Here is a 16,169-nt window from a genome sequence, read left to right as displayed (position 1 = left end):
AATGAAACCATATAATATCTGGCATGAGGCTTATAATCAAACCTTGAAAAGCATACTTTGGGTCAACAATTTTCTGCCAATCATGATAACCGCCGGAGTATTCAAAAATTATTTGTATATAACCCACAAGAATTGTCCACCTATATATTGGGGTAGAGGAAGCATCTGCAACACTTCTGAAGAAGAAAAATTCGAAGGTAAAAGCAAACAATGTGATTCGTGAAAACGTGTTTTAATTCTTACGTGGAAACAATCGTATACATGCCAACCTATATCGACGCTAATCGGAATAATTTAAAAATTGTCGTCAGGGTGTGCAACATCCACAACAACAAACGTGTGGCTTCAAGCGTACAACTGATCACAGCATCTCTCTCCGATCTACCACGGCACGGCCGTTTCGTCGCCAGTGTCCCTCCTGCTCCCGCCGGCGGCGATCTCTTGGACAATGAAATCGGTGAAGGAGTGTACGCGTGCATATACCTCCGGCACTCCTTCGAAGCCACACTCTGTTCCAAAGGTGGTGATGCCATGGAGTGTCCATTCGTTGTCTTCAAGGCACATCAGTGGCCCACCACTGTCACCCTGGAAATGATAGAATCCATTACAGAGGCAGTGAGAAAGACCAACTCTTCAAAAGTTTACATCACGTGTCACTATAAATAGGCAACAGGCACTTCTCTGTTCGTCGGTCATTAGGGAGCGTTCAGTTATTATGGCTGGGGGCGGGCCGGCAAATTCTTCCTGTACATCAGTCAAAATAAGTGAACCCCCTTACCCATTGTACCAAAAAATTGATCACCCCTTTTAAGATGATAAAACAATTTTTTACAATGCTAAACTAAATTAATTTGTGCTTTTATAGGTGTTTGATAATTGAAACAAATGTACTTGATTCAAATAGGGTATTTGAAAGTTCAGATGTTGACAACAATTATGATATTGGAATTTTACCTAAAAGTATAATTTCTCTTTTCATGATACTAGTAGTCTACAGGTAACTGTTAAATAATTTCCCTGACAAAACTTACTATATCTCTAATATGTAAGTAATAGGAATTGTTCATTGCCCTCGGTGAGCTTGATTTACAATAAGACAAGCCTCAGAGTTGCCAAGTCAAGATGTTCATGTGACATATAATCATACTTTTGTTCAGATTTACACTTAAATGACTTCAGAGAATGAAATCATGTAGCAAATCATTTTTATCTCCCAGAATATTTCTGAACACTGAAGCTGCATTTTGACGGGATGGATACGTATGAAAATTAAGTGACCCCCCTCTGAGCTGTTTGAAAAATACATGACCCCCCCCCCCCTCTTTGCAGTTTTCAAATTTAAGGTGAACCCCCCCCCCCCGGATTTTGCTGGCCCACCCTCGGCCGTAATAACTGAACATTCCCTAATGACATTCTGGATTTCTGTAAACTTGAGGTAGAATGCGCCTCAGGGACAGATATTCGGACTCTCAAATTTTGACAATTCTTTTCTGATCTACCACTCGTGGAGGCTCATTTTAAAGCCCTCTGAATCAGAATAAGTCTCACCGTCTCAGTTTTTCTAAAAATTGTCTTATTCCTCGGGGAGTTAACACAGGAATGGCGGCCATTTTGAATTTCAAATTTCTACATGTATAAGGTAAGTTGTCTCTTTAGTTCCAAACTTTGCACGATGACTCCCGATTTTTTTTACTCGATTTTGAAATAGAATAGTTTAAGGTTTGCTTGATGAAAGTGTGAGCTGAAATGTAAGTCTTTAATTTTAAGGGTGCCAACTACCTTAAAGAGTATTCGGCTTGACTTTAAACTTTATCCTTTCCAATCCTTACTCATTTAGCGGTGACTTTTGATGTATTAAGTACAGAGTCCTCTTTTTAAAATCCAATTTCTTGTTCTACCCCCGAAAATCATTTCATACATATCCTGTGTTCGGTTAGGCAATACAGCCATTATAAGTAAGGCTGATATATGGATTATCCGATGTTAGCGTCGACAACTGAAGTTGGTCTGGACCAGAATTCATATGTCACCAATAAAATTGGACAGTAAACACAATGTTGTGTTTTCGAGGCTAATGCAATGTATTTCAAGTCAGTGTCGGACCTACACTTCATAACTGAAAGCAAAGTATGTTTTTCTGTAACTTGCTTCTGGAACCCTTGACTACGACGCAGCTTACTAAAAGGAAATGGGTCAGTTTGGTAACTTTGGAATACACCAAAATGCATATTAGCAGTCTGTTGGTGTAAAGTAGTGTGGATCCCGTTGCCTGTTACGCACACACCTGTCGTTTTCGCGGCTGACAAAATCTGACATGTACCCATTGAATGTACAATCATTAAATTGGCTCTCTCTCTCTCTCTCTCTCTCTCTCTCTCTCTGCTAAATCATCCTCGGTCGCTACTGTTATCCATCCACAGTCACCTGTGGTCTATTCCCCTCTGCGCCTGTGCGCTCCATAGACGTGTGTACATTTGCCTCAGGCATATGTACACACGTCTATGGAGCGCACAGGCGCAGAGGGGAATAGACCACAGGTGATTGTGATCCATACTCGGTAATTGAGCCTCAATCAGTCAAACCGTTCGTTCGTCCCCGTCTGGAATGCACCTCTGACAGATATTCGGTCTCTAACTTGTTTATAATTTTTTTCCTGATCTGCCACTCATGGGGTTCATGGTAAAGCTCTTGAAGCAAGGAAAGGTTTTACCGATTTACTTTTTTCGAAAATGGTATTTTCCCCATAAAGTTAACACAGGGGTGGTGGCCTTTTCGAATTACAAATATCAGTAAATTGTGTCCCTGATTTTTGTTATTAATTTGGTGTGAGAATGGTTGAAAGTTACACTGAGGAAAGTTTGAGGAAAAGTTAGTCTTTCACTTTCGAGTTGCAAACTACCAGAACACACACATTGTACACCAAAACGCGAACAGAACTTACGTAGCAAGCCCCGCTCAGTCCAGTACCGGCACAGATCATTGAATCGGTAATGTTGACATACACAGTTGCCCAGATATCCTGACAGGCGACGTTCGTCATCAAATCTACGGTTGCAGCCCTAAGAATAGGACTCAGCGGCCCTGAAAGTAAAACCACATGATGGTTCTCATAATACTCACAACTATGTAAGGGACTGGTCAGTTTCTTCGGCCTGGGGGGGGCGGTGGATTATTTTTTGCAGACGTCAAAAAGTGGCTGACCCCCCCCCATTCCAAATTTTGAAAACAGGGTGACCCCCCCTATTCCAAATTTCGAAAACAGGGTGAACCCCCCCCCCCCCCTGGCGCGCGACATAGGTAAAACAAAAGGTGGACATAAATTGTATATATATATATATATATATATATATATATATATATATATATATATATATATATATATATATATATATTATATTTTACATTTTTTTACATATATATTTATATTTTAAATAGTCATTCTCTGTTTTAATGAAATTGTTGACATGTCAGTTGTAAGATAGGAATTTCAAAGTGTCAATCTTAAAGTTTGAATACAGTACATTTTGAATGAGCTGTATTTTGAATGAGCTGTGAATGTATTTCACACTTTCTATGCTTAAACAAGATGTCCTGAACTGTTGTACAGAAATGGATGTCAATCATTAATATCAAAGAGGAAAAAGCAGTGAATCAAAAACTTTGATGGGTGTTAAGACTTGCCAACCATCCTATTAAATCTCCTGAGGAGCCATAGAGAGCTTTTTTAGCCAAATCTGATGTGTACAGTGTCTGAGAGGACCTTTTCTAGTAACATTGAAACCATAAAAGCACAGCTAATAATGACAAAAACTGCCTTTTTTAACTGTTATTTTGTTCATAAAAAAAGCATCTTTCTACAGAAAACCTGTGACACAAAGGAAAATAATTGCATCAATGAGAAGGAAAGATATCTTGTCATTTTTCTATCTCTAAAATAAGTCACTGTATCAAATATATATTGTGAAATATTTGTGCATGTTGCTTTCTCATACTGAATTCTCATAGAGAGAACAGAAAAGTATCAGGAATTTGTCATCCTTTTCATATGAACTGCAGATTTCATAATGGTACACTTTCACTTTGCAAACATCAAGATATCTCTGATTTATTAAAGTATGGCGCCCGAAGGGCGCGCCGAAAAATATGAAACATCCTGATATCTCTGATATATATGCCTTGTATATTAAAGTCATGCACCTGAAGGGCATGCTGAAAAATGTCTGATATATTAAAGTAATGAGCTTGAAGAGCACGCTGAAAAATATTGAACATACAGATATCTCTGATGTATGTATGCTTGATATGTTAAAGTTGGGCGTGGTGAAAAATATGACTGATTATTAAAGTTACGCGCCCGAAGGGCGCGCCGAAAAATACAGCTGAATGATGAAATTTGTGGCTGACACTAGCATTTTAGGCAATGATGAGCCTGTGTCAAAATTCAAAAACACACTGACCCCCCTATTGGGTATTTCAAAAACATGGTGACCCCCCCCCTATCACCAAAGTCAAAAACAGGGTGACCCCCCCATGAATCCACCGCCCCCCCCCCCAGGCTGAAGAAACTGATTAGTCCCTAACTGAGAAGCATGCGCGTTAAGCTAGAATACGATGCACATCAAGGATAGCTATCTGACTCTCAAGCTGTTTACAATACTGTTGGTCTACCACTTGGAGTGGTTCATTCTGAAGATCATCGAGAAATTATAGCTTTTACCCCATACAATTGGCGGCCATTTTGAATTTCAAGTGTCGGTAGATATTAAGTCTTGTAATGTAAACGGATTATTTTGGCCTTAGGAGATTTTGGCGTAAAGACGAAGGCAAAAAATCTCCGAAGGCCAAAATATTCCGTTTTGATTACTAGAATAGTAGATAATTGGTTATTTGTTTCTCTAGTACCAAAATTTGCACGGTGACCCGATTTTATTCATTCTCTTTGGCTATCCTACAGTGTAGCCGGGGCACGGGCATTATTGATGCAGGATCGTTTGTACGTGGGAAGTCTCGCGCGCTAAGATGTACGTATTTCCTTTGTAGGTAAAAACAAATGATTTGCTGAATCCGGTAAGTTCATATGAGAAGTTTATGGATTGCAAAAACAAATGAAGATGCATGTATGGTTCAGTGATCCGGCAGACAAATTGGAAACAAACAAACCAACGAACAAAAATTGAATACATATTTATATAAAGCATAACTTATGAAATACCAAAGTAACTAAGTACCTCCTCTGACCGATTTTGTAAAGTGCAATATGCTAGTACAACACATCGACTTTGACGAGGGCATTTATCGTAAGATGATTTGCAAATTTGACTGCCAAATTTCACGATATTGCCGACTTACTCGGGCACCCATTGTCCGTCCAATCAGCTGAAACTTTAGTTCAAACCATCGACAAAGGAGCGCCACTGTTTGTTTTCAAACTTGATGCAGTGAAGCGCATTTGTATGTTGCTCTGCAATCAGTGTATTGAACCACGACCCCTCCGTAATTGAACACCCGAATAATTCAACCTGTTGATTGTATGCCTTTATCATCCTTAGTATCTTCATCTGAACTCGAGATCTAGAGTGATTTTTGTTCACTTTTATCTGCGACGGACACAGTAGCAGGAGTAACTTAAAATGGAACACCAAAATCGTGATTAACCTTGAAAAGACTACTAAGTTTAAATATCTACTACGTGGCCATGACAATGAATTGTATTAAGGGTTTGGCGAATAAAAGTCCTGGTTTGATGAGTAATTTTGTCTCCCCTGTCCCCTATTTTTGATCATATATTTTTATACAAATGCATAAATGCAAAGTTTAATGTTAATGCTTAAGCTTCATTTTTTAGTCTTCATGTACCAAGGTTTTCAACTCGGCGTACTACTTTGTTTCATGTGCCATTTGATAGAGTTAATTGTGTTCGTGACTCTCTTTTTAGTAGAATTCCGAGACAATTTAATTTGCTTTTAAACGAATACAATAACATTGATCCTTTTTCTGTAAATTTAAATGGTTTTAAAAATGTTTTAAAACATTGTTTTTTCAGTATTTGTTAAAGTTTGTTCGTCTTGTCTTCATGTTTTAACTCTGTATCTGTATTTTTACTAACAGTCTTCCATAAATGGCCTCGGCTGTGGAAGTCATTATTAATAAATTAAAATAAATAAATAAAATTGTTACCTTTTAAAAGTCAGGGGAAACAAAGACAATATGCAGTAAATCATTTTGATATGTAAACTTGACATTCTATAAATGGATGAGTACAGCCAGACTTCGTTTAGGGACTGGGCGTAAATTACAAAGGGGAAGGGGCCGGGGGATTGGGGTGGGTCGCAAATTTCCATGCCCATGTTCAGGGGAGGGGCATGTTTTTTTCAAATTATATTTGGGGGAGGGTCACAATATTTTCAGCGCGAATTGTTTCCAAATTAAAAAGGCTCTTTATGGTTGGTACTGGAATGTCATATTATTCATCGTAGTAAAACTCTTCTGCCGTGATTCCAAAAGATGTAGTGCTTTACTTTTCTTAGACACTGGCATACGAGTGGATCATGCACTGTAGGTATGTAATAGGTCACAGAGTGATAAATTTCCTAAATAAACATATACGAGTTATCATTGAATGTGAAGTAAATTTCACAGTGTAATTTTAATAGCAAAGCAAATCTGACAAATAACACTCCTGGGAACCTTCAAGCAAAATTTAAGAGACAGGTTGTATTTGAGCATGTTTTTTTCCAAAAGTTGAAAATTAACAAAAATTCATAAAAAAATACGAGTCAAATTTCTTGTACACATATGCACTTGAAACCATCCTATTATAATCAAGTATATTTATATCAATTATCCACAATCTATATATGCATAGACATTACTAGTTTTACATTGGAAACAAAGTGTTCATAGTTTTCTCATAGGCTACCATGTATAGGGAGCACTGTCTATGATTTTTGATGAAATTCCAAAATTAAATTTCTTGTACACATAGGAACTTATAAACATCCTATTCTAATCGAGTATATTCATATCAATTATGCAAGGTCTATAAATGCACAGATATTACTAGTTTTTATATTTAAAAACATTATTCATAGTTTTCTTATAGAGTCACATATAAAGTTGATCCACACTTTGGTGAAATTCCAAAACCAAATTGCTAGTACACATATACACTTGTAACCACCCTTTTCTAATATGTACAATAACACCAATTATTCAAAATTATAAATGTAGAGATATTGATAGTTTTATATTGGAAAATAAATTATTCATAGTTTTCTCATAGAATGTGAAATTCCAAAATCTAATAGCCACTCTATTCTAATCAAAGGCATTTATATCAATAATCAAGCGTCTATAAATACACATATTTAGCTATTTTTCTATTGGATAAATTTATTCACTATGCATTGTAGTCTATGAGGAAACTATGAACAATTTTTCCCATCACAAAACTAGCTAAATCTGAGTATTTATATATGCTTGATTATTGATACTAATGTACTTGATTAGACTTGGGTGGTTACAAGTGCATGTGTGTCAAACAAATTTGGAATTTGGAATTTTACTGAAATGTCGATTCGCTATACTTGTAGCCTATGAGGAAACTGAATCAACATTTCAGTGAAATTCCTAATTCAAAATTCTTGTACCAATATGCACTTGTAACCACCCAACTCTTACTAAGTAGATTTATATTTCTTATCAAACATCTATAAATGCCAATATATTGCCCGTTTTATATTGTAAAAATGTTCATAGTTTTCTCATACTCTATCATGTACAGAGAATCAACATTTGTGATGCAATCCAAAGATCAAATTTCTTGTACACATATGTCCGTTTCACCTCTCACTTCAAGCAAAGTACATTTACATAAATTATCAAACATATAAATATGTACAGATATAGCTTTTGTGAAGGGGACAATTGTTAATAATTTGCCCAATAGATTCTAATGTATTATGAGTTGATATTTATGGTTGAAGCACTATCGGCCACATCTTGCCTTCTTACTGTTGCGATAGTTGCAAAAAATGATGACCCGCCCCCAAAGGCATGCGTGAAATTTCATGACCCTTCATAAATGCTTGGGCGAAAAATAGCGGCTCACCCTCCCCCCAAATACATAGGCCCACCCTCCCTAATTATAGTCCAGTCCCTTAGTCCATGGTCGACATCAAGAAATTGTTAAAACTTCCCTTACCGTTTGCTTCTTGCCTTCCCCAGCCACTGACGACGCAGTCTCCAGATTCGCGGCAAGTTGCCCCCAAGCTTATAGGGCTCACGTACTCATTCAGCCGTGCCCTCCTTTTCAATTTCAGGAGAGCCAGATCGTTGTAGCCTAAATAAATGTCATGATCTGGGTGAATGACCACCTTAGCTATCGATCGAGACTGTTCGTGATCGTCCAACGAGACCAAGTCATGCTCTCCAAGAATAACTCTTAACCTTCTACGTGATATTCTGCGAAACAGGAAACAGTTTGAATCATGAGTCTACAGCGAATATGTTTTTTTTAAAATAAGGTTAAAAAGTTATGGATAGCTTGAACAACTTTATGAATTGTATATTTTCATATTTTCTTATATGCAGTATCTTGGACAGGTACATTTTAGTTCAAATGACCTGATCAACCAAAAAGAAGTGTGGGAGATGTGTGCAGTTCAAACCCCGCGTTGTCTCTGTCTGTCTGTCTTTCTGTCTGTCTGTCTGTCTGTCTGTCTCTCAAACACACACACATACACACACACACACACACACACACACACATATATATAGATAGATAGATAGATAGATAGATAGATAGATAGATAGATAGATAGATAGATAGATAGATAGATAGATAGATAGATACAAAATGTATACAATGTGCCCTCCCGGTTATCACCATAATGGCTTTATGGCAACCTCTGAACTTGGGCACAGAGAGTACGGTATATATATATATATATATATATATATATATATATTATATAATATATATATATATATATATATATATATATATATATATATATATATATATATATATATATATATATATATATATACACACGTATGTATGTAAGTACACACAAACAAACTCTTTCTTACCCGTCCACACAGTGGGCTGCCGTTGCCACCCATAATTCATCGACGAGGACACAACTACAGATAAAAATTCCCCCTCTTTCAATTTTGAATAGCAACGACCCGATCCAAGGATATGCGTTCGGTTCGACTTCATCCCCTCCGCTGACTCGCAATATTCGGTTCACTTCGTCTGAAACTGCAGACACAACAGAAATAAACCGTCTGTAATATTGCTTGAATTTGTAAAAATTAAACTTTTGCTCAAAATTTCCATAGCGGATTTTTTAAACCATTCCCTATCGAAATTAAATAACAATAACGGATCATTTTGCCAAATTTGTTACTACAGACTCAAAGTAACCAAACTGTGTATTTATCGACTCATGAAAATTTTATATGACCGCCACCTCTGTATTAACTCTATCGGAAAAAAAAATAGATTTACGACTTTCAGAAAAATAAGCCAGTGCAAACTTTATTAACTTCGTGAGCTTCAAATGCTATATACTACAAGTATTGTGTAAGGTAGAGGGTCTGAATATTGTCTCTGGGGTACAATCTACATTAGGCTGCAATTACAAACACCTCTGAAGGGGGCGGGAGAATTGACGGGGACTTGAAAGTATCAAGGGTATGTTTCCGGGGGCACTTGAAAGGATTGGGGACTTGAAGGGGAGGGGGGCTCGAAACAAAACGTCTCTTATTGATGTGAAATATGAGTTGGGATATCACTTTAATCCATAACGTTTGGCTACTTTTTGGATGGTTTTGTTTTAGTATCCGCTGCAGTTTCTTGTTGTACTCCCTGAAGCATGATGAAAAGTCCAGCACAGCCACATGTGTACAGTCAGCATGATTAAAGTTGAATTCAAGTCTGGACTAAAATTCATTTGTCATCAATGACGATAATTACGGTCTTAAGGCATATTACAGATGTAGCAAGTTTTGTCAGGGAAAATATTTAATAGATTACATGTAAACAACCATAAAAAGTGAAAGAATAATTTTGGGTGAAATTCCAATATCATATTTTGTCCGCATCTGAACTTTCGAACACTCAATTTGAATCAAGTACATTTGTGTCAATTGTCAAACACCAATAAAAGCACAGATTTAGTTAGTTTACTGTTGTAAAAAAATTATTATCATGAAATCACTGATGCTTCCAAACGTAAAAACAAAGACCCCGCCAATACGTCTGACCGCAACTTTTCCCGGCTGTCAGCAAGACTTGTCAACTGAAAACATGTACCCGCTAAATTCAAGACATTGACGCGCGAAACAGAAAAGTTTCACTGCCAAGACCAAAAAGGTAAAACAACGACCACCTTTCAAACGCCGACCACCACACACTTACACTGTGTTTGAAGCGTGTTTGTGCACGGCTTTTCTCTCGATTTGCCTACTGGTTTACTAGACTTGGTTCAAGTGTGTAATTTGTGAACGTGTGAGTTGGGTGAACACCTGGAATGCAATGATTTGTATTCTGTTCTCTATTTTTTACATCCATGGTTGGCGGCACCTGACCCTAACTACACGTTGCCCTGGCCGGCGGCGTTGGGGAGAGGCAAGGCTCAAAACTTGTCTTCTGGTTGGGGGTCTGACTTCCCTAACGCTAACCCTACCGCTAACCCCTAACCCTAACTAACACTAACCCTACGCAGGTCGCAGTTTGACAAACACGCAGGACGCAGGTCGCAGGTTTGAAGTCGCAGGTCGCATGTCGCATGTCGTGACCGGATTTCCATAGAATCGCTATACATTGGAGCCTATAAGAAAACTATTACTGCTGAAATCACTGATGTGTTCAAAAGGTCAAAACAAAGGCCAAGCCGCCAGCGCGTCTTACCGCAAGATATTCCCAGCTGTCGCTCAACTTGTCAAGTGAAAACATCAACCCGCAAAACTCAAAAGATCGTAGCGAAATAGAAAAGTTTTTCCCGCCAAAGCAAATCTGTTAAACCACGCCTCCAATTTTGACCTCAAAATTCAACCCTTTTGTCAGACGTTGTTCAGACAGTGGTCCTGTCGACTGGCGCGGCCGGCGGCCATTCTGTCGTTCATCTTGTCAAATTGTGTGACGATGAACATGATTTACCCGAACAGAACACCGACACACGACGGGAGAAACAACCAGAAGCATGGCTCGAAAACATTGACTCGGAATTTGTGAAATATGCAAGAACTGGAAATCGCGGATTTCGTTTGGGTGTTGTCCAGAAAAAAAAATTCATATATTCATCACAGTAAGCAATATTCTCATCGGTGAATTTTTCATAGGCTACTACTGGCGTCAGTTTCTTTAAAATCCATTCCCCAACTGACCATCGGCTTCTCACACCTCGTGCGACGGCACTGGTTGAAACATCTTCTGCACTATCTACCCATTTTCGTCGATTTTTTTTTTCTTTTCTTTGAGAGATATCTAACGCTTCACACGATACAAAGCGTTGCCTTACATTTCGTAACCCACGATCGCTGAAATAGAACTTTTCGCCACCTCTGTGAATGGCGAGAAAATCGCCAGTAACTTTATCATCTCTTTAAAGAACAGCGTTTGAACCAAATTTGAAAGTCTTTCATCGATACTGTCAGATTTTACTCAATGGTTTACGGTCAGTCATACCGTCTTTTACACGTTCGTCAAGGAAGGACATGTTTATGAAACTGCTGGTGTGTTATGTTTTGATTGGCGTGAAGCAGTCTTTCTGCCCTGAGAGCTCACAAAGTAACTCTGGTTGCTAAGCGACTGGCAGCACGATGCAATCTCGTCGTATTTTTCACATAATCTCGAGCAATTATCAACCACAAACAAAGTCTCGAAAAAGTTTAACACCTTTGAAGCTCATTTTAATATGAAAAGGCCATAGTCTACCGAGACGACCATGGAACAAAAGGCATGCGGCGTTGCTAGTCTGTTCTATATCTGTCTGTGATTCAGGTCTTCCTTCATTTAGTAGTGCTTCTACGATGTATGCTACAAATCGTGTCATGTCTCTTGGAGAATTTATGAGCAGAAATATCTATAGCTTTAAATGTAGACTTGAAAAATCAACAAAAGTACTTATTGCCGGTATCTCTTCATCAGATAGAGTAATTGATAGTAAGTCAATTCTTTAAGTTCTTGAGAAAACAACTGTATTTGAAGTAGTTTTGTTTTGTTTTGTTTTTTCTCAACAGTCTGAGTTTTGTATTCATATTAATGTGCTTTATTCCTTTTCTGTGTATGGACGATCAAGTCTGAAATAAATAATATATATATATATATATATATATATATATATATATATATATATATATATATATATATATATATACATATATATATATGGTTTCGATGGCTTATAAGAAAGAAATTTACTGTCATACTTTCCCATTCAAAATCAAAATATTGCTCCATCTCTCACCTGGCGATTGGAATCAAAACGACGGAAAGTTTCAGCGTTATATGTCAACCAACATCGACTAAAATTTTGTAGAGGAAAATGTGCATCTGTCATCGAATTACCTACCTTGTGTCCTCTCAGTTAGTGTCTAAAAAAAGAGAAGAAAATGTAAAACGACTTCAGTAAAGTTCATTTACAGGTAAGTTTGTATCGGATGACTTAATCTGTGGAGAATCCCTGATTGCCTCTAAAATGTTAAGTTTTTTGCATCAAATGCAACTTTAAGGTAGTATGCCCCTCGAAAGTGAAAGACTTAAACCTTTGCTTAAACTTTCATCAAGGACTCTTTCAATCATTCTCTTTTGAAATCAAGAATAAAAATCGTGGGTAACCGTGTAAATTTCGGTTCTTCAGAAACAAATTACCCAAAATTTACTGATGTTTGAAATTCAAAATGGCCCCCATCGCTATGGTAAATATATATTGAGACAAATGAAATTTTCGATTTTCGAAAAACTAAGACGGTGGAAATGTTCCTTACACCAAGAGCTTTAAAATGAGATACCACAAGTGGTAGGTCAGAAAAAAAACTGTAAAATTTGAGAGTCCGAATATCTGTCCCCGAGGCGCGTTCTACTTTTAGTTTAATGGGACAGAAAGAGTAGTATAGGTTTTAAAATAGACAGGAGTCCAAATGTCAAGTTAGCAATATTATGAATAATACAGAATGAAGATCAACAATAGTCTTGAAAGAGATGAGGAGATACCTTCTTTGATATAGCAAACATTTACCTGGGTTCCAGCTACGGCAAGAGCGAGAACGCTGACAATTAAAATCGAAACTTTCCAAAGCGCCATGACCAGCATTGTTGAGTCTGCGAATGAAATGATGCTCGGTCTTATAACACTGTTAATATGCAAATTGTGGAAAAGGAGGAGACGTAAGTTAAACCGTCACGAATTTTTGCAAATGTGGACCAATCATGTGACTTTAACACGCAGTGTTATTGGTTCGTTGGTCAAAGTATTGTAAGAAATGATAACGGGGCTGTCGGTGTCTAATATTCAGAGCACTGTTGAACAGGTCGTCATAGACGACAGGCAGGTCATTGCTAATGGTGGCCCAGTGACATTATTCATTTTTAAACTATTAAATTCGCTTTTTGACGTTATTTTGAGTGACGAACGAATATAAAGAAATCGCTTTTTTCGAATTCAGAGAGAATCTCGAACTTGGCATTTCGGTAATGATTCGATTTTCGGATATTCATGTCTGCTTTTTAAATCAAATCACGATCAGTGTTTCATCATCATGTTTTATGATTATTATTTGTGACATATCGCTGTCAAATCATCTATGTCTAATAAGGTATATCAAAACCGGAATTTCGGCTATGACCTAATTTTTTACTTGATTTTCACTCTCGGCGCATTTTCTGCCTTTCCATATATTTACTGATACGTCGATGTATCAAATAGTGATCGACATAATGGAACAATCTTGAACGTCATTTACTCGCATTTCTCAAGACTGTCGACAGCACCTTGTGCCTAGTTTCCTGTCTTTTATTGGTGTAGGTTCTCCCACATACAGTGGTGGGAATCGCAATCGAAAGCATACATTGTTCGGCACTCGCAACTGCTCCCGGAATGCCCCTTGCGATTCCCCGCACGGTCGTATGTGCGAGAGACTACAGCAATAAGAGACAGAAAAGGCACAAGGGAATGTCGACAGTCTAGCTTTTCGCAGACCGAACTCTATTACTTTTAGAATTCACAGCAAGTGTGGTACGTTTTTCGGCAACTTAGTTGTACGGAGATGAAATTGCTAGTTGAACATTGATACGATTTGTCCGTCTGGGAATGAGTGATTCCATTTTGGGTCTTTCAATAGGTTTTTGATCACTTGTCCAGATATGACGGTGTATTGTAGAGCATACGGACCCCACAGACGTGACGAGAGACAATTTGAGAAGGAAACAAAAAATTACTGATGTTATAGTCACTGCCAAGTCGATTTTTATGTGTGAATGTTGAACACACAATATTAGCGTCTTGTATACACGTTAGCCACATCATACTACGGTGTCGTCGATTCTCGCCAAATGCCAAAGTTGACACTTTCGTCGAAGTCTCTCTCCGCATCCCCGGTGCCACGCCGTCCGTCATGCTTGACAAAATGTCGTCCCTGCGCGGACCATGCTACTTTCACGCACAAATACAATCGCAAAATATACAAGTGATCACATGGTTTTCTTGGGAGGCTAAAGAAAGGCGCCTTATGCTTGACATTCATGGTGAATATTCTGAGAGCAGATACTAGTAAATTAAATAACATACCACACTTGTCGTAGAGTTGTCCTCAAATTTTCTTTCTAACGGTCAGTATTACCCCGGTCGGTACTTGATAATGGTTTCAAGCAATACCGGCCACAAATAATTGACTCCACGAACGCAGTTGACACCAAACAACAGGACTCTAAAACATATACACAGGTTTTGTTGATCTTTATATCCTCGAGAATTGTAGCTCTCTGGGTCTGTAGGTTGTGTAGGTGTGGTGACACCAACATAGCCTATACCGTTCACAGTACTATAACTATTACATCAAAGACCATTAATGATGGTAGATGCGATAGTTTAGGCCTAAATCAGGGATATTAATGACCGTGTATAATTTTATGACATATTCTCGTATATGCAAACAGCATCCATGGGGAAACAGTATACATGCTTTTTCCAGAAAGAGATCTCCAACGTAAGTTGTGTAACTGTCTCGCATAATGTGTTGTACAACAAGGCTTCAAGATAAAAGAAAATCACTTACCTCCCTGATACCAAAATGCTTACTGGTTTTTTGTGGGAGCGACTAGCTCGTTTGCGCCACTGCCGGGAAAACGCAATGGCTTGGTCCGTCAAAAAACCGTGTGTGAAAGACAAGTTGTAGCTCTGCGGGTAATATACTCCTCTTTGATTAATCATATAATCATTGTTGAATTGGTTTTATGATTTCTCTGGGTTGCATTTCTAGGTCATTGGAATGTGCGATCGCTTACTAGTACGTCGACATCCAGAGGAGCACGTAGAAGAAATGAATAGAAAAAGACATACCATAGGCTGTACTCCCATTTAACTCATTCGGGCGCATCTAGTGAACACGCAAGCTTGAATTATATGTTTTCGTGATGCAAAGAGTAGTGAAAAATATCAAACACGCAAAGATGTATTATTTATGACTTCAAACACTGAACATAGTAATATATCATTTATTTGTGTCTATGGATTAAAAATGTCGATAATTTATTCCTTTGCCGCGCAGTACATTTCACTTGCCGATTTGAATATTTATGATTTATTCATGTAAAATTGATATCTTCAATGTATTTTAATCCAACTTTAGAAATAAAGCGATACGAGAGAATTAGTCACTCCTTTCCAGAACTTTTCACAATAATATTTTGAATTTTCAAATTAAACCACGTGGCGTCATTAAACGGTTTGATGAAACACAATTAACTGCTCCGGACTATAGAATCGACACCAAAAGGAAGACAGAATACATTTCTGTGCTTGTGCAGTAACTTCGGTTAATGTTAAATTCGGCCAAAAAGTATTTATCAGATGTTGTAAATCCTGTTTTATTGGTATCATAATTTGTGCTACTGTGTTACAATAAAATAATAATAATACTTTATTTCGAGAACAAGCTCA

At 37.7% G+C, this 16,169-nt stretch overlaps 1 protein-coding gene across 2 annotated transcripts; it reads right to left on the bottom strand.

Moving 5' to 3' along the window:
* Positions 1–211: 211 nt before the first annotated feature.
* LOC139136167 (chymotrypsin B-like) lies at positions 212–15,422 on the bottom strand. Of its 2 annotated transcripts, none has more exons than XM_070703916.1 (7): positions 15,286–15,422; positions 13,251–13,333; positions 12,585–12,606; positions 9,094–9,268; positions 8,204–8,463; positions 2,942–3,081; positions 212–585 (listed from the first exon to the last, which is right to left on the bottom strand). In XM_070703916.1, the coding sequence occupies exons 2-7, from the start codon at positions 13,323–13,325 to the stop codon at positions 382–384; spliced, it is 876 nt and encodes a 291-aa protein (XP_070560017.1). In that variant the 5' UTR covers positions 13,326–13,333; positions 15,286–15,422; the 3' UTR covers positions 212–381. The 2 variants fall into 2 exon arrangements, with proteins under 2 accessions (XP_070560017.1, XP_070560018.1); XM_070703917.1 differs by lacking the exon at positions 15,286–15,422 and adding an exon at positions 14,799–14,937.
* Positions 15,423–16,169: the final 747 nt, after the last annotated feature.

The sequence above is a fragment of the Ptychodera flava genome, chromosome 7, assembly GCF_041260155.1.
Source record: "Ptychodera flava strain L36383 chromosome 7, AS_Pfla_20210202, whole genome shotgun sequence".
NCBI lineage: Eukaryota > Metazoa > Hemichordata > Enteropneusta > Ptychoderidae > Ptychodera > Ptychodera flava.
Note: the sequence above shows the minus strand (reverse complement) of the source record. Positions and strands in the feature narration are given on the sequence as shown.

What these genes read in the sequence shown, in the direction of transcription:
- LOC139136167 (XM_070703916.1), bottom strand. Translation starts at nt 13,325, where the DNA reads ATGCTGGTCATGGCGCTTTGGAAAGTTTCGATTTTAATTGTCAGCGTT. An exon ending in TTGCCGTAGCTGGAACCCAG is followed by an intron (nt 12,607 to 13,250) that starts GTAAATGTTTGC and finishes CTCTTTTTTTAG; the next exon opens with ACACTAACTGAGAGGACACA. An exon ending in GGGAAGGCAAGAAGCAAACG is followed by an intron (nt 3,082 to 8,203) that starts GTAAGGGAAGTT and finishes TTTTACTTTCAG; the next exon opens with GGCCGCTGAGTCCTATTCTT.